Raw genomic sequence first — 15,974 nt, 5'->3', positions numbered from 1 at the left:
AAAAAATACGGATCCCTTCTCATGTCCAAACGATCCAAACGGGGTTTATGATCCCATTCCAAAGAGAACAACACCTTGTGTACCTAACACACATATAATAATACCCCCTGCATAAACATCGTATTGTGACATACGCGCCGACTTTATAAAGCCTACCTAGGTACCTACCTAAGGCACATAGAAGTCAAGTATTCGGGTGGTTGACGCCTATACGAAAATGGGTCGACCACGGGGGGCTGTGTCTAGGTAGGTACACATAATGTATCCTGCTGTCAGATATCGAACCATCACTCCGTAACTGACTATAACTGGCTGTAACTAGCTGCATGTCCAATGTATAATACATTAATAGTCTCTGCTTTGCGCCTATTCCCCTTGCTGAAAAGTGTGATGAACGCTAGCGACTGCATTGCCCCCCCTCACCTTTCAACCCCCTTTCCCCTCTTGGTTGCTATATGTCCACTTTTCTTCTAGACAGATGCTGCAAGTTCCCCCCGGTCTCATGCTCAATGTCTCGTCTATCCACCCAATGGAATCCAATCTTCGGAAAAAGCCGTCGCTTATGGTACTTATGTATAACGCCGTCCGAATGCAATGTCCTTCCCGTCTTACTTGTCATCGAGCTTCTTCCTATGTTAAAGACGCTTCGTCTGGGCTGTCACCACCACCACGGATACGGCGATGAGCTTCTGCCTTCTCCGCTTCCGTAACGTCTTTCTCATCCTTGCGCATGTCTGGTGTAAACTGAGGTACCTGTGGAGAATGTCCAACTGACATGCCGGCTCGAATCTGCATGTATGTCAGTCTCTAGTCTTGCATGCAGCATAGGGCGTAAGAGGGGTAAGTATCATACCAGTGTCTCCAGAGCGCTGTTCGAGTTGTCTACAAGGTCATCATCAAATACCATCTTGCCGGGTTCAAATAGTGTAACGATAGTGCTGCCGCCAAATTTGAAATATCCAAGTTCCTCGGCTCGTTTCACTTCCTCTCCCTCGTTTCGAGTGATAACCGTACTGCCAACCATCATAGCACCAACGCAAATAACCATAACTCGACCAAACAGTTCGGTATCGATAGGACAGAGGACGCGGACGTTCTCGCCGTATACGTCTAGAGCAGACCGGATCGCCATGGGATTGACCGTGTAGTATTCACCAGCAATAAGTTTAGGCTTACGGAGAATACCATCTACAGGAATGTGGAACCTGTGGTAATCCTGAGGAGCTAGACGGAAGATCCCTAGTGCACCATTCTCATAGCGCTTAGCATCTTCCGGATAAGCGTCTCCGAGTAGTCGCTTAATGGAGAACTCGCGGCCCTTGATCCAGATGTTAGTTGCCGCGTCAATACTGTTGAACACGACACACCTGCAGTCGGCGGGCGATACGATGATGTGGGGGTTGTCCGGAGCCGAGCAGGGCCGCGCGTTTGGCTTGAGGGCGCGGTAGAAGAACTCGTTGAAGTTCTTAAATTCCTCGACAGGGAGTAAAACCTCAGACATGTCCAGCTGATGGAATTGGATAAAGCCTGGGATCTGAGCCTTCGAAGCAGGATCGTCGTATTTTTTACCTTGTTTGATACTTAGACTCTTCAGAAGCTTGCGGACTGAGACACTGTTAGTAGCGGTATATGGTTTATTCGATGAACTTGACACTTACTTCGCTTGTTTTCCATATCCTTAGATTTCAAGCCCTTGTATAGTAATCGGATGCCCAGTCGTACGTATACACTCATCTTTTCCTCGTTGATCTGTCCAGTCAGGCGATCCTGTACCAAAATGTTTGCCGAGTTGGCGCCGAGTTTATAACCACCATACGAAATTTTCGTGATAACCTTAGAATACCATTTTCTTTGTGCTTGACTAGCTGTGACGAACCCACCCATCATTAATGAATTTACCTGACGCCAGTCCTGGCTGGCGCACGTAGCAATGTGGGTGATAATATCAGCATCCTTTCGTTTGTTGAGTCGAGGCTGGTGGCAGATGGGACATTCCCGAATCTCTACGACATGTTCCTCACCGCGGTCAATATTGAGGTCATCCTTATCCAATGCATCGCCCTCTTCCCCAGATGTACTGAGATCGGGGACAGTAATAGTCGACGTTCCAGGTACAGTCCCTTGAACAGTCGAGTCTTCTGCGTTTAGAGTAAAGGAGCCTTCTTCTGAAGGCGTGACACTGCCAGGCTGACTCGTCAGATTCAGCATGTTCTTCACCTTTTCTGTGTCAGGCAGCATATTCTTCAGCTTCTCAGTCACCGGAGCTGATTTGTTCTTGGCATCCAGCTGATCTTCTAAACATATGACAGCCTCATCCATGGTAAGTTCCTGCTCCCCACTCTTTGCCTTATGGGGGAATCGTTGGAAGAAACTGTCAATGGTCGATTCTCGCAGGGTTGAGCCAAGCGTGTCGAGCATAGTGGTCAATTCAACTTTACTGATCTCACCACTTTCATCCGCGTCATACTGTCTTAACATAGCCCGCCAGAACTGTTGTCTTAAAGCAGGATACGGCATATACTTAGCACGAATAGTCAGCATCGGGCTATGTTTGGCTTCCCATTTTTCCAAATTCTTCATCTTCAACGGAATTGTGACAACGGTAAAATCGGTGTCGTCAAACTCGTTGCCCTCGCCGCTTCCGTTGCCGCTGTTGAGGTTCGGAACTTGCTCTGGTTGAAGCAACCCGGGACTGGGGACAGTTGTTGGTGCTGCCTTCGACTCTCCCTGTTCTTGGGATGTTGCCGGAGCCCCACTAGAATTCTTGGGCAACATGGGCCTGTTTTTACTTAAGCTCTGAGTTGAGGATGATCGCGAGAGGCCGAGTCTTGCGAGCCTTGACTTTTGGGCTGGGACATACTCAGCTGGCTCCTTCAAGTCATACAATCCAGTTTCAGGATTGGCTTTAGGGCTCCTTTCGATTAATCCCTGCAAGGGAAAGGAGGCCGAGGCAATAAAGTCATTTCCGGAATACTTGTCGCGATCGATGACTGTGAAAGCAAACGAATACGATTGCTCGTGGTTTAGTACGTGAAATAGCATCTTCTCGTTGAAGACAGGATTTAGGTTGTGTCGGACAACGCGCGTGCGATACGTTTTTTTGCCTAAGGATGCAACGACAAAGGGATCCATATCGAAGCTGGTTTTCGTGAAGTTGGATTCGGGAGGAAGGTCGGTAATGTTGCAAATTTCGAGGAAGATTAAGCCGACGACATCGCTACCTCCGTTGACGAATTCGTAGGGATTCTGTCTTCTCTTACGCTTTAAACCCTTGATCCTAAGCCGTCTCTTCCTCTTCTCAAGAGCATCGGGCTTGCTCGGGTCCTCATCCTCGGGAGTCTCGTCGTCGTCCAAAATCTCGTCATCATCTTCGTCGTCCTGAGATCCGTCGGTGGTGTTCTGACTCGACTGGGGAGACGAGGATGAGCCAAGCTTCGGCATCGAGGTCGGGCTAAGCCTGGGTGTCATATTAGGGGTGACATTGTGGGATGTGGTTTCGGGTAAAGCGGTAGCAAGCGAATGCAGCTTTTCTAATATCTGGGCATCTGTCGCATCCTTGTTTGCCGAGTCGAATAAGGTGCATTGTAGCAAAACCTCCCCTGAGACATTATTCGATTTCTTACCCGGTTTCTTGCTCTTGAGTGGATACCATCTTGCTTCTTGCTCGGTTTTCTCGTTCGCAAAAATCTCCTCGAGGGCTAGATCGAATTCGCCCAGATAGTCCTTGCCAAAGCGATCCTTGTCCCAGCAAATACAGTCGATCAGTAGGTTCTCTACGCCGGTAATAGGTACGGTACAGATGACATTCCATTCGGGGTTTAGGGTCTTCGGGACATGATGTGTAAGAAATTTAGTTTCGCCGCAGGTCAGTTGGAGATACTGAAGATACGGAATATTAGCAAAGTCTGCATTTGCATATTACCTTTTTTTTCTTCTGGGGCAAGGGATGAATAGCAAGAAAGAAGAGGAGAGTTCGGCATACAGGGTCAGATGTGCCTCCACGATCCTTGGCAGCTAAATCCCTGGCCTATATATATCAATGCAAGTTAGAATGCGCAATTGAAGCTAAATCTGATATCGTGTATCGATTCGTTGTCTCTTACTCGAAGTATGACAATCTTCAATACCAACCCCGTGTCCTTACGCCCCTCCGAAACGGCTGCATCGAGTTTCGTCGGCATGGGACTTGTGCTGCGGCTATTGGTGGTAGAATTGATGGTGGAACTAGAGGTGTAGGTTTTTAATCGTTGAGGGATAATGCGAACCATGGCGGAGGACTTTTTAGGAGAGCCGGATTAAAAGAGGGCGGAGGTACAAGATGTGAGTGGTGGTTTTCCAAGGAACAAGAATGGGGGCAGACGCGGGTGACGTTGTGCTGGATCCCGTCTTGGAAAGCGGCTTGGTAAATAGCAGTACCTAGTAGCTAGGTAGGTTGTTGTTAGGTTGTCTAGGTTGCTAGGTGGTGCGCTAAGATTTCGATATGATGTCAAAACTCCAGGCACGTAAAGGTACCTAAACCTAAGGTTAAGGATAAAGCTGGATAAGACCAACGGGATTAGCCACTTTTGAGTTTGCAATTACTCGATCTGGGATTTAGGAAGAAAAATATCATATAAGTTTTAGGAATAAAGTAAAAGGTTATATGATATAAAAAGACTAAGCAAGAAAAAGAAGAAAATAACAAGTCGGGAGAGAAGAAGAAGCTTGTTCATGGAATCAACAATGTTTTTTTGAAGCTGGGTTGCCAAGTTTCTCTTTAGAGGGGCAGTACAGGTAGTTGCTATTCCTTTAGTACAAGGTACCTGTATCATAGCTTCTTAGGACCCACTAGCTAGGTACGTTAGGTACCTAAAATACGTACGATACAGCACTGTAACAGCAGCACCTTAAAATCCTTAAGATTCGATTTGATTCAATCTCGATAAGTTATTAGGTAAAACTTACCGGACATAATAATAATACATGCCAAAAATAGATCGGTATTACTTTTTGTTCCAAGCATCCCCAGGTAAATAAAATAAACCAATGCCAGAAAAGCTTCTCTTTTTTTTTTATGCGCGACCTGAGTATAGCAGCCAAATTTACCACAATTTATTCAAATATGCGTACCGGCCAGCTTGTGCTAACTTTAGACACAAGTCTCGATATTAACAATCATATATCATATTAGTATTAACCACCTAACCTATACATAGACGCAACGGTGTATCTAATAAGAAGCTCGAGACGGGTTATCGGCTGTTAGTCCTCGAATTAGCAATAGGGCTGTGCCTCACTACTAGGCTCTAGCTGCAGGACGGCGGCGATCGATGATCCCGCGTTCCAGAAGATCGCCAGCTGGAGGAAATACAACGGCATGTAGCCTATTTCCATTGTCTTAGGTACCTGGATCGTACTCCTCTTGGTGAATCAGACGAAACCCTTCGCTCTCTAGTAGGTACTCAGTTTCTACATTAGGTACTCAAATAGATGCCGGCTATTCGGGAGACCTTAAGAGAAAACAAACAAAAGAAAGAAGAAAACGAAAAGGTGATTGGGACTAAATTGTCGCTAATGATGCCGCGTCTGCCGCAACCAAAGCTAACCTGTCCAACGCAAATAATCTGCCGAGGTATCCGTCGACTTCTTATTTCCGTACCTACCTAACCTAAACATCTATGGACGTTTCAGCTTCCTCCATCCCCCTTCCCTGCCTTCTTTATTCCGATTTTCCGATCTGAGGGAGGGATTGTACCTAGGCGGACGTCAAATGAGCTGATCGGTGATTGTTTAATGGGGGCAGAGCAGCTGTTCCTGCACTTCCCATTGGCTCGATCTCACTAATTGGGTAATGCTATCTTGCGTTCTAGGACTTTGTATGACCACGCCGCGAACCAGGAAATCGACTCACAGATGTCGCGTCGTCATCATCATCATGTTATGTAGAGGTAGAGGGGTGGGTGGCAATCTAGACAAAGACGACAAAGTAGCAAGATCGTCAGTTACTAATATACCAATAACTAACCCCACGACTTAAGTCAACATCATATCGTCTTGCTATAGGATCAACCCCTATCGAAACAGAGATAGATAATCTATGTATACCCCCATAAACAACTTCATATCCTGTCCTAAACCAAACCAAACCAAATGTTCCTCGTGCTATCGCAAAACGGTGTATCTTGTAATTCCATATTCGCTATATGATGCTCTTGAAAAGAAAAAGTAAACCTCAGAAAACGCCGTGATATGCAATATAAAACCCTCTGATATGAGACAATGCAGCCAGCCATGGCGTCGTGCGTGCATTCTAGAGTCCCCAACTACCTAAGCATCTCTCCGCACCTCTTATGCCTGCACCGGCTGCACTAGCTGCTGCGCAGGAAGTGTTCCCTCGACAGCCGGGATGAGGTTTTCCGTGACCTCGAGCTCGGGCTTCTTGAGCTCGGAGAAGGCCTCGGGCCAGAGGAACATCTTGTCCTCCTTGGTCGGGGACATGAGCACGTAGCGGGGCACGGCGCTCTGGCTGGAGACGCGGCGCCAGAGGTTCGCGCGCGGGTTGAATCGCGCGGGGGCGCCCCTGCCGCCCGTCTCCCGCTCGTCCTCCTGCCGGATCCGCTCGATCTCCCGCTGGATGTCGGCGAACGTGTCGAACGGCACGTACGCGATCGCGTGCTCCCGGCAGTACTCCTCCAGCCGCAGGCCCCGCCGCGCGAACAGCACGTCCGCCTCCCGCGCCGCCGGCAGGTCCGACACGCCGTCGCCGATGAACACGATCAGCGGCACCACCGCCGCGCCCCCGCGCTCGCTGCGCAGGTCTTCTTCCGCCTGCCGCCGCGCCTCCGTGATGGACTGCGCCTTGTCGTGCCCGAGCTCCGTGTCGTGGCGCCAGATGGGCTTCCACTCGGAGCCGTCGGCGGAGATGTGCGCGTCGTTGGCCACGATGTCGATGCGCGACGAGGCCTCTTCCCCGAGGAAGGTGTCGAGGACCCTTCGCAAGATGGGCTTGAGGCCCGCGGAGATGACGTTGAAGGGGATGTCGTGGGCGAGGCAGTACCGGTGGAAGCCCTCGAAGTCCGGGTCGATCTCGAGGTTCTTCTTCATGACCTCGAACCCGTCGTCGAACGGCACGTTCAGCGACCCCCACATCTCCTCCGACACGTCCCGGAAGGACCGCTCCCCGCTCTTGATCTGCTCGTCGAGCTTCTCCCGCCGCTCGGAGCCGCACCCGTGGTTGTCGAAGAGCACGTGGCCGGTGTCTTGCATGAAGATTGTGCCGTCAAAATCTAAATAGTTATTGTATTAGTAAACAGGTCTTCGCCCTAAAAGAAGGTGTCTAATATTGAATGTGGTAATACCGTACCTGAAAAGCAGATAATCTTTCGCTTGTTTGCGGGTTGAGCCTTGGTATCTCCGAGCTTTTTGGCTTCGGGAACCGGAGGTGGTGTAAGAGCGATAGGCATGTTGGATTTTGGTGTGTATTGTGTATACGTCTAAGAGGTCTAAGAGGTCTAAGAGAAAAGTGAACTGAAGTCTATACTACAGAAAGAAAGTAGTAATAGTGATATGGCATAGTTTGATCGATGTGTTTTCTATGTCTTGCAATGAATAAACCATCGTGAAATCCGAAGACATGGCAGATTTATATAAGAGTGTGCCATCGTGGAGAAAGCACTTGGTTAGCTCAGAACTTTTTCGGCGGGACAAAAAAAAGGACCCTTCACGATGACGAGACCGGACAGGTAAGCAAACGAAGCCATCGTCATATTAGAAAGCAGCTACCTAGTTGTAAACCGGCCTTGTAATATTTACAGGGGTATCATGCAAGCGCCGATTTGGAGTACTGCGTACAGCCCAGTCCGGCAGTGGACGAAGGCATCGTCCTATCGGGCTGCACGTTGACATATATCTTGCGCGCTACCCGGTCCACTCGGGGCATTTTGGAAATTTCTTAGCCAAGTTTACATACACCACATACATGCCTAGCAGCCTAGTAGACCAGGGGCTTGCAAGAAAAGAAAACCAACAGATCGTAGGCCAGTCTTACTGCTACACAATACTATGCAATGTACATGGGTCTCGACCCGTTCCTCGCGGTTCCTGATCTGCCCTCCGATGTTTATCTGCCGAAGTCTAGATTTATCTTGAAACCCAGTGGCGAGTCCGTCTAGGCCTGTATGATCTTCATATAAAGCTAACAACTTACACATCGAAACATCTAACCTACAAATTTGCTTTTAATAATGTTATGATAATTGTTATCAGTTTTTTTAGTTTTTTGTTGTTGTTCTTTTTTTCCTTTTCTGGTGCAAAACCCACTCACACATGCAGAATATTAGCTGGCAACCCGTTTGAGAATAGATTCGGCTCCAACGAGTCATGATGGTTGATAGCAGCAGAGTAGTGCATATGTGTAAGCAATAGTGGGCATTGAGAGCCCATTCATAGAAGGGCCGAGTGACGGAGTGATGTCATAGGCGGCATCTGTGATGAATCCCACGATGATTCGTGTTCAGGCTAAGCTCTCTAACTGGACAATATTTCCAAGGGACGGTCCACTAGCGCCGCAGAAAAAAAAACCGGGAGCTTGATCCCAAAAGGAGGCTAGTTTAAGGCATGATGAGATCGCTAGAACGCTGTTAGCACAACTTCACAAGTAATCGATAGGTGGATGGCCTATAAGCCGTATAATTATCGTATTATCACCGCACATATTATAAGTCGTCATTGTGCATTTGAATAAACGCAAACGCTTGGGCCTATACTATGTGAACTTTGCAAAAACAACGCTGTAACAACGCTGTAACAACGCTATAATTACCCATCGTATCTATGATAATTCCAATCACGGATTCGTATGTTACTCGACATAAGTGAAAAACCGGAATACTGGATTTGGAGCTATGCTTCGAAGATAAGATATTAGACAACAACAGTTTTATTGGATAGTACCTAGACTGAGCTAGATCATTTCGATCCCCTCGATTCGCAGCATAGTAAAAGGAGTTAGCTAAGATTCGTAATCAACATTACAACAACGCGGCATGCATGCGTGTAGTATTCATCATATTCGTAGAGTATCATAGCCAAATGAACTTCGCCTTTTTCTTTTTTCTTCTTTATATTTCATCCCCAAGGTCTACTGGTATAGGTATCAACATTCATAAAGACTCCATGCTAGCCGCCCTTATTATTTCAAGCCGATACCTTGGCACTATACTTGTCGGCCGCCTTGTCAAATAACTCGCTCTTGTCTTGGAGGTCGATTAGGAAAGGATGTTCGGGGGCAGCCTTCTTTAGGGAACTGTAAAGACAATGATTAGTATTAGTATACGTGGATACGTGGAACATTCAAGTTAGTTTAGTTCGGTTATAGCATACTTTGTAAGCTCAGTCACGGAGGCTACATCCTTGCCAGTAATCACTGATAGAACCAGTAAATTGGCGATAGCTTCGGCGTATTCGGGCTGCTTCTGCACGGCTTGCTCGAGAGCGACCTGCGCTTCCTCGACGCGGCCCAGGTGTAGCTCGCATACTGCTTGCGAGACGAGGGAGACGAGGGAGGATGTCGAGGGGGCTTGTGCGAGTTCTTCAAATACGTAAAATGCTTGCTGGTACTTATCTCCTCCCTGGACAGAAGACAATTCGTTAGCTCCTGTTCGTTAGAAATGCCCAATCCAGTGCAATACATACCAATCGTAGGCCAACCCACGACTCTGCCAAGTTGACAAGCAGGCTATCTTGCGCCCACCGCCTCGCCGCAGCTACTTCTTTGAGGGCTAGATCGGTTCGGTTTTGCTGGAGGTGGATCTGCGTGATCAAGGCGACAGCATCAACTAAACAAGCCCCTATTAGTATTTAAACCGAACAGCCACGGCATTGCGTATCAGGTGATAAACCTACGGCTACCAGAATGTTGCGATAATAATGCGAGAGCCTCCTCCGACTTGCCAGCAACTTGCAGGACTGTTCCTCCAAGGATCTGGACCGTCTGGTTATCCCCGGCTGACGAGGCAAGCTCCTCGACAGCTTGGACGGCCGCATCTGTCTTCCCTAAGCTGTACTCGGCAAGCGCGCGCACCGCTACTAACTCTGGTTCCGATTCGCCTTGCACGTCGGCAACGACGTCTTCTGCTTGTCCCAGAGCAATGCGAGCTCGGTGGGCGAGGACGCGGGCGGGTAGGGCGTTTTCGGGCGAGAGGGAGGATGTGTCGAAGTCGATGACCTCCTGATATTGACCTTGGTGGAAGTGGTTGTGGATGTTAATTAGTTCGCCTTCTGCCGAGTAGGGATCCATATTGTCCGATTTCTTGCTTTTTTTCTATTATTTTTTTATTCTTTAATCGAATTTGTATTAGATTATTAACGGCTTGACAGCTTCAATGTTATTAACTAATGACAGCGGTTCAAAGGCAAAGGCGATTGATTACTACAAGATAAAGTTGGTGTGGCCGAAAGCTGCCAGCTGGCAATCGCAAATCAATTCCCTTCAACAGCGGGTCTAAGCAATTATCAAGTACCCAGGTACCTAGGTACCTTATCAAAATAGACTGCAACGTGGTCTGTGCCCTTGTTTGTTCTTATCGGCCTTATCTAAGTACATACGTACATTAACGGCCTCGAAAACGCAACGACATCGTAACCTGTCCCTTTTTTGGTGTTTCTCTGTTATTGTACAAGATTGGAAAAGAAAGGTTGAACTTAGAACCTCAAGTGAGAATAGAATAGAAGAAAAAAAACAATAAAAGAAAAGAGGTATAGAATTCCCCTTTACATGATAAGTACGAGCTCTAGCCGGCTTTTCTCGTCCTCGTGTCATCTCTCCTTTTCCCATCTCCTTGCCATACCCTGGCGTCTCCTCCTCCTCATCTCCTAGCTCTCCATCTCGAAAAGTCGCAAAGGCAACGCGGCTCATCTCGCAGATCTAGGAGAATGTTTGAAGCTTGCTTCTTGTAAGACTGCCTAACGGCTTAGTCTTTAGCTTTAGTCCTCTTTCTCGAGTTGCTCTCTGATCTTGATCATTCCCTCCACTGCGCCTCGCACGATCTCCTTGTTGTCGCACAGCTCGACCACGATTCTCTCCATCTTCTGAATAATCTCGTCCTCTTCCAGTGAGATATCGGCGGCGGTCTGGTCGGCCTCCTTAGGCGCAGTAGTGGTAGTAGTAGTAGTAGCTTCTTGCTTCCGACCAGAAGCGGGTCCACCGAAGCCACGAGGATTGGGATTGGGGTTGGGGTTGGAGTTGGGCTGCGTCTTCTTATCCTCCTTTCCCGTGTCCTTGCGAGGGGCCTTCTTGAGGCAGGACTTGAGGCTGAGCGGTTCGGGGATGAGCGATGCGTCGACGAGGGACGCATCGTAGCCTTTCATGGCTGAAGCGTATTTGCCCTCGAACTTCTTGGGCTTCGCGAACGTAACGTGGCGGTCCCGCTGGCTTGAACTGCCTAGCAGTTCGTCGCGTTCCAGCCAGCATTGCATGCAGGCCGTTCGTCTCGCGAAGTTCGAGAAGCCACATCTAGGGCATGGCCAGTCGGGATGGTGAGGTGGGTCAGCGGGAGATGTCTGCTCGGCTGCTTTTCCAGGCTTCGAGGTAGCTCCATCGTTGTTTTCGGCACCTTCCTGGAACGAAACACTGGGTTTCTCCGGCTCGGATTGGGGAGCAGATGATTGTTTCTGCAGGGCCATCGTAGACAGCGGATTGCTCTCGGTGATGGGTCGGGACTCAGCGCGGGCGTCAGCTGGAATATCGGATATGATAAGGTCGGCGGGATATATCGTTTCGTCGTCGATAGTCAACGGGTAATGCAGTTCGTAATTGACTGACTTTTGTAGAGGTGTTGTGCGAGATGCATTCATTTTCTGGCTGTCCTTATCGGATAATGCGAAAACACCATCGAAATCGTCAAACGCTTCCCAATTGTCAATAATGTTTGCGATTGAAGAAGGGCGAAATTCATCAGACTGATGTGTGGAACGAGCTTCTGCTATGGTATCAATTACCCAGTGTCCGAGGTTTCCTCCCCACTCAGGATCGTTGTCCATACGGTCAGAAATATTTTCGTAGCCAGCTTCGACGGCCTGACTGTGCAGCTGCAAGAGATTAGGTGCGTTATGAGCTCTTTCAAGGTCGCTTATCTTGCGCTTGCCCTCTCGGTCGATTTCGCCCACTCTGCGCAACTCGTGTTTTTTAACAATACCGTCCATAGTAACGCGCCTTGATAAGTCCCCCTTATCCGATCCATCACCCTTCTCACCGGTGCTGGCCATGTAGACTTCGGTTGCCTTGTTATCTTTTAAGGCTTTATATCGGTCACTTTTGTAGAAACTGGTTTGTAGTGATGAGCAATGCGAGGGACTAGCCTTTGGTTGCTGCACAGGGCCGTGTAGTTCCAATGGCTTGAGCACATTGAGCGAGCTTCCACTCATTGGTTGCATGTTGCCTTTAGTACCAGGTGGCACTTCACCATCATTGAAGAAACCCCTAACTTTAGATACGAAACTGTGTGAAAGTCTCCTGTAGCTACGTCCCTGAGATGAGGGAGATGGTGTATCGAATCCGATCTCCTCGCGACCGGCTTTATCCTTATTTCTTCCAAGTGCTACCACGCTGCTGCTGAGAAAATTCATCTTCTTGGATAGCGTTTTGGTTAAAGTAGACCCCTGAGCGTAAGTATTCTCTTCTTCTTCGGCGGGCACCCGAACGCGACGAGACTCCTTAGCTTGAAATGACTCCTGCGCCCTGGCTGCTTGGTAGGCTGGGCGATACTTCTCAAGATGAAAGGGGTCATCACTAGCAGAGGATATAGAATGCGATCCCGCCATTGTAAACAAGTAGGAACTCTTGGAAAAATCTGGAAATGGAAGCTGAAATGGAAACGGGAGTACCTGGGAACAAGGAAAGGAAAAAGGAAAAAGGAAAACGTAAAACAAGACTAAAGAAAGCCGCTGATGATTTATGAAATGTTGATGAAAGTGTTGATGGGTTATTCTGTGTTGTAATTGTATTGGTGGTACACTTCGTGGTGTGGAAAGTGTAAAGTGTCGAAAGAAAATGGTGGTGGCAGATGGGATGGATGTGTGGGAAGGAAAAGAGCAAGTGACCTAGAAATTGTAGCTCCTAAAAAGATGGTGCCTGGTTGGGTAACCGCAAGATTAGCTATTCGCAACTCTGCATAGATGCATCGCGACTATGAGGTATGTGTTGAATATCTGTACTAGGAGGGCGTTGGTCGTCGATGGCGTGGATCGAGATGCCACGACAGGGAGGATCGTTCAGGGGGAACGGAGTCAGACACCGGTCAGCACAGAGAAGAGTGAGCAAATGAGTAGAAGTATTGGCCTGGATCATGCGTGAGTGACAGTTGAAGCCTCCCTTTAGAGGTGAGGTCGGTGGGCTATACTATTGAGTATATGAGAACCAAGAGGGCTGGTGTATCAGTACCAGAGAGGTGGGCACCTGGAACGGACGCCCTAAGTTACAATCTTCACATCTAGATTGTACACTTTGTTGGTCAATGATTATATATAAGCTATTTCGTAGAAATCCTATTGTGTTAATCGTAGCAGATATTTGCAAAGAAGTCTTCACGACAAGAGTTGCAACGGTGTATAACCAAACCAGCTTATATCTTGGGTGTATTCAAGTATATTGTACTATTTTCAACCCCGAGTAGCATTCCTGTTTACCTCTGCTAGTAATATTATACTGTCCTATTCTTTGCGTTCATATCATGAGTGTCTTGTAGAAATACACTTATATAAAGGATCGACGCCTAACGGTGATATATGTATGCGTATATATCTAGACATTATGCCTCTCTACCCTCCTCCCCCTCCCCCACAGCAAAGAGGTCCTTTAGCCGCTCTTGGGCATCACAGTATATCATTAGGTTAGGTACCTCTGATGTAGTAATAACACGTCTTCTAGACGTAAATGAGCACAACTGCTATTATACCTGCTCTTCCTCTAATTACCTAGGTAGGTACCTATGCCCCGAATCTTTTTGACTTTTTGTAGCATAGTAAGGCAATATTAAGCCCTCATTATTAAGAAGATATTGTGATACCTTGCAGAACTCCCCGCAAGAAGGTTTCAATATGATGAGAATACCGGCAGAATCAAGGACACGACTCTGAAAGTATGTCTATGAGAGTATGAAAACTACCTAATATAGTCTTTTGTCCTGGATGATCTCACTACCACGCGACAACAAATGCTGCTGACATGATGGGGCTACTTAATTGTATATGGAGCAATTCATAACCCGATATGGGGCCGGGTTAAGGTGTCGGACCCAGAAAACTGGAGGCGGGATAAGCCGGGATAGTCCTTGGTTCATATTCCTACTTAACTCCCGCCAAATAATATCAATATGATAACCCGGAATATTTCCGCTGAGCCACCTCCTAATACACAGACACAGAATAGAGCAGAGTACTCAAGTTGGATGTTGAAAGTATTCGACCCGTTTCCGTCTCATCTACTACTATATTTTTCGACCGTCCTAAAAACTGGCAAGCGTCGCATCCGGGTTTATGATTCCACCTTTTTTTTTCGTGCTACCAACAGTGCATACAACGTCGTGTATCTGACAAACTGCAAAGAAACGCCGGGATAGTGATTACGGCAGATACCCGACAGCCCGGTTCGCGACCCCATTGTTTGAATCCCGGCGCGCCCGGAGCTGCTTAGGGACTAATTAAGACACCAAAATGGCGAACACGCCCAATCGCCAACGAAGTAATCAACGTCCTCCGAGCCCGCCAAGGCGTCAGCGCGCATGCGCGCCTTGCACAAAGGCAAAGGCTCGATGTCACTTTGAAGAGAATAAAGTTGATGATGGCTGTAACAGGTTACACAATCCCGCCCTCCACTCTCCCCTTATTTAAATAGAAGTTATAGATCTAACAGCTTGCTACGTTAGGTGCCGGCGGATGAAAATCGCCTGTACTCCCCAGGCTTCTAAGAGTCTAAGGAGACCACGCCAAATTAAGGCTAATAAGAAGTACGTCCCCCATTTAAAGCTTATCCCGAATCTATGTTCAAACCGACCATTTGAGTATTAGTGAACATAGGAGGTACCTAAGGAGGTAGTCTGTCAATATTTGCTAAAGTAGCGCTGTGATAGTACGGAACGCAAAGACCCTAGCAATGATGGGCACGTCCTGCCCAAAGCTTGCCCATTCTCAACGTCAAATGATGATGCACCACTTACTCAGAGCACAGCATCGCCTGCTCCTCCAACGGCAGAAAGTCCTCCGTACAATGTGACAGTAACGCAAAACATTCCAAAGCCCTGCGTCCCCCCACCTGAGAAGTCGCTTCCAATTCTGCCAGCTAAAAAGATCACCCAGCCGGGATTTGGGTTGACTTGGGATCAAGCTGAACAAGCAATATCCGACTTCAGAACCAAGTTTACCCCCTTTTTCCCTTTCGTCGTTCTCGATCCCGATGTCCCCGCAAGGGAAATTCTCTCTAAGAAGCCCTTGCTATTCAGGGCTGTCATGCTGGTAGCGTGCCGTCTTCCGCTCGCGAAGCAGAGCGAGATCAGGAAAAGCATACTTGCTTATGTAGGGCACCACGTGCTGGTGATGGAGGAGCGAGATCTAGGTATTCTTCAGGGCCTGTTGGTTTTCATAGCTTGGCATGTATATTCGTCTATCTATACTCCAATGATGCGCTTGCTAATCTGTGATCTAGGTGTGAGCATGATTTTTACCTTGACAGAGAAATCACCTACTTAACTCATCTCGCGATGGGATACGCTCACAATCTTGCTATCACAAGGCCCCCTCCTACGATGCAGCAAAAGATGACTGTAGCAGCAAATCCGGGTATGTATCTTTTTTTTTTTTTTTTTTTTTTTTTTTTTTTTTTTTTTTAAAAAAATTAAAAAAAAAAAAAAAAAAAAAAAAAACAAAAAAAAAAACAACAAAAAAAAAAAAATAAAAAAAAAAAAAGACACCACAAAAAAAAAAAAAAAAAGGACAGGTAGTTT

At 47.5% G+C, this 15,974-nt stretch overlaps 5 protein-coding genes across 5 annotated transcripts in view; 1 reads left to right on the top strand and 4 right to left on the bottom strand.

Annotated features, from left to right (window-relative positions):
• Positions 1-630: 630 nt before the first annotated feature.
• F4812DRAFT_471301 (phosphatidylserine decarboxylase-domain-containing protein) lies at positions 631-4,730 on the bottom strand (the record flags this gene model as incomplete). Its single annotated transcript, XM_047939078.1, has 5 exons — positions 4,104-4,730; positions 3,983-4,027; positions 1,659-3,879; positions 854-1,605; positions 631-789 (listed from the first exon to the last, which is right to left on the bottom strand). The coding sequence occupies exons 1-5, from the start codon at positions 4,266-4,268 to the stop codon at positions 631-633; spliced, it is 3,342 nt and encodes a 1,113-aa protein (XP_047790315.1). The 5' UTR covers positions 4,269-4,730.
• A 1,441-nt stretch (positions 4,731-6,171) lies between these two features.
• Positions 6,172-7,601, bottom strand: F4812DRAFT_386606 (HAD-like domain-containing protein). The gene is made up of 2 exons (XM_047932073.1): positions 7,343-7,601; positions 6,172-7,265 (listed from the first exon to the last, which is right to left on the bottom strand). Exons 1-2 carry the CDS (start codon positions 7,440-7,442, stop codon positions 6,328-6,330), a joined length of 1,038 nt encoding a protein of 345 aa, XP_047790314.1. The 5' UTR covers positions 7,443-7,601; the 3' UTR covers positions 6,172-6,327.
• A 1,173-nt stretch (positions 7,602-8,774) lies between these two features.
• On the bottom strand, positions 8,775-10,440 carry F4812DRAFT_428406 (coatomer epsilon subunit-domain-containing protein). Its single transcript, XM_047934191.1, has 4 exons — positions 9,883-10,440; positions 9,673-9,815; positions 9,361-9,608; positions 8,775-9,283 (listed from the first exon to the last, which is right to left on the bottom strand). Exons 1-4 carry the CDS (start codon positions 10,274-10,276, stop codon positions 9,175-9,177), a joined length of 894 nt encoding a protein of 297 aa, XP_047790313.1. The 5' UTR covers positions 10,277-10,440; the 3' UTR covers positions 8,775-9,174.
• A 176-nt stretch (positions 10,441-10,616) lies between these two features.
• F4812DRAFT_428404 (uncharacterized protein) lies at positions 10,617-12,482 on the bottom strand. Its single transcript, XM_047934190.1, has one exon. It carries the CDS (start codon positions 12,409-12,411, stop codon positions 10,963-10,965), a length of 1,449 nt encoding a protein of 482 aa, XP_047790312.1. The 5' UTR covers positions 12,412-12,482; the 3' UTR covers positions 10,617-10,962.
• A 1,966-nt stretch (positions 12,483-14,448) lies between these two features.
• F4812DRAFT_428400 (uncharacterized protein) overlaps positions 14,449-15,974 on the top strand; it is a 3,225-nt gene continuing 1,699 nt past the window's right edge. The window contains exons 1-4 of the mRNA XM_047934189.1: positions 14,449-14,828; positions 14,901-14,981; positions 15,105-15,620; positions 15,677-15,808. Coding sequence (XP_047790311.1) covers positions 14,689-14,828; positions 14,901-14,981; positions 15,105-15,620; positions 15,677-15,808 — 869 coding nt within the window. The 5' untranslated portion in view covers positions 14,449-14,688. The remainder of the gene's footprint in view (positions 14,829-14,900; positions 14,982-15,104; positions 15,621-15,676; positions 15,809-15,974) is intronic.

Source organism: Daldinia caldariorum (genome assembly GCF_022478825.1).
Source record: "Daldinia caldariorum strain CBS 122874 unplaced genomic scaffold F4812scaffold_8, whole genome shotgun sequence".
Taxonomy (NCBI): domain Eukaryota; kingdom Fungi; phylum Ascomycota; class Sordariomycetes; order Xylariales; family Hypoxylaceae; genus Daldinia; species Daldinia caldariorum.
Note: the sequence above shows the minus strand (reverse complement) of the source record. Positions and strands in the feature narration are given on the sequence as shown.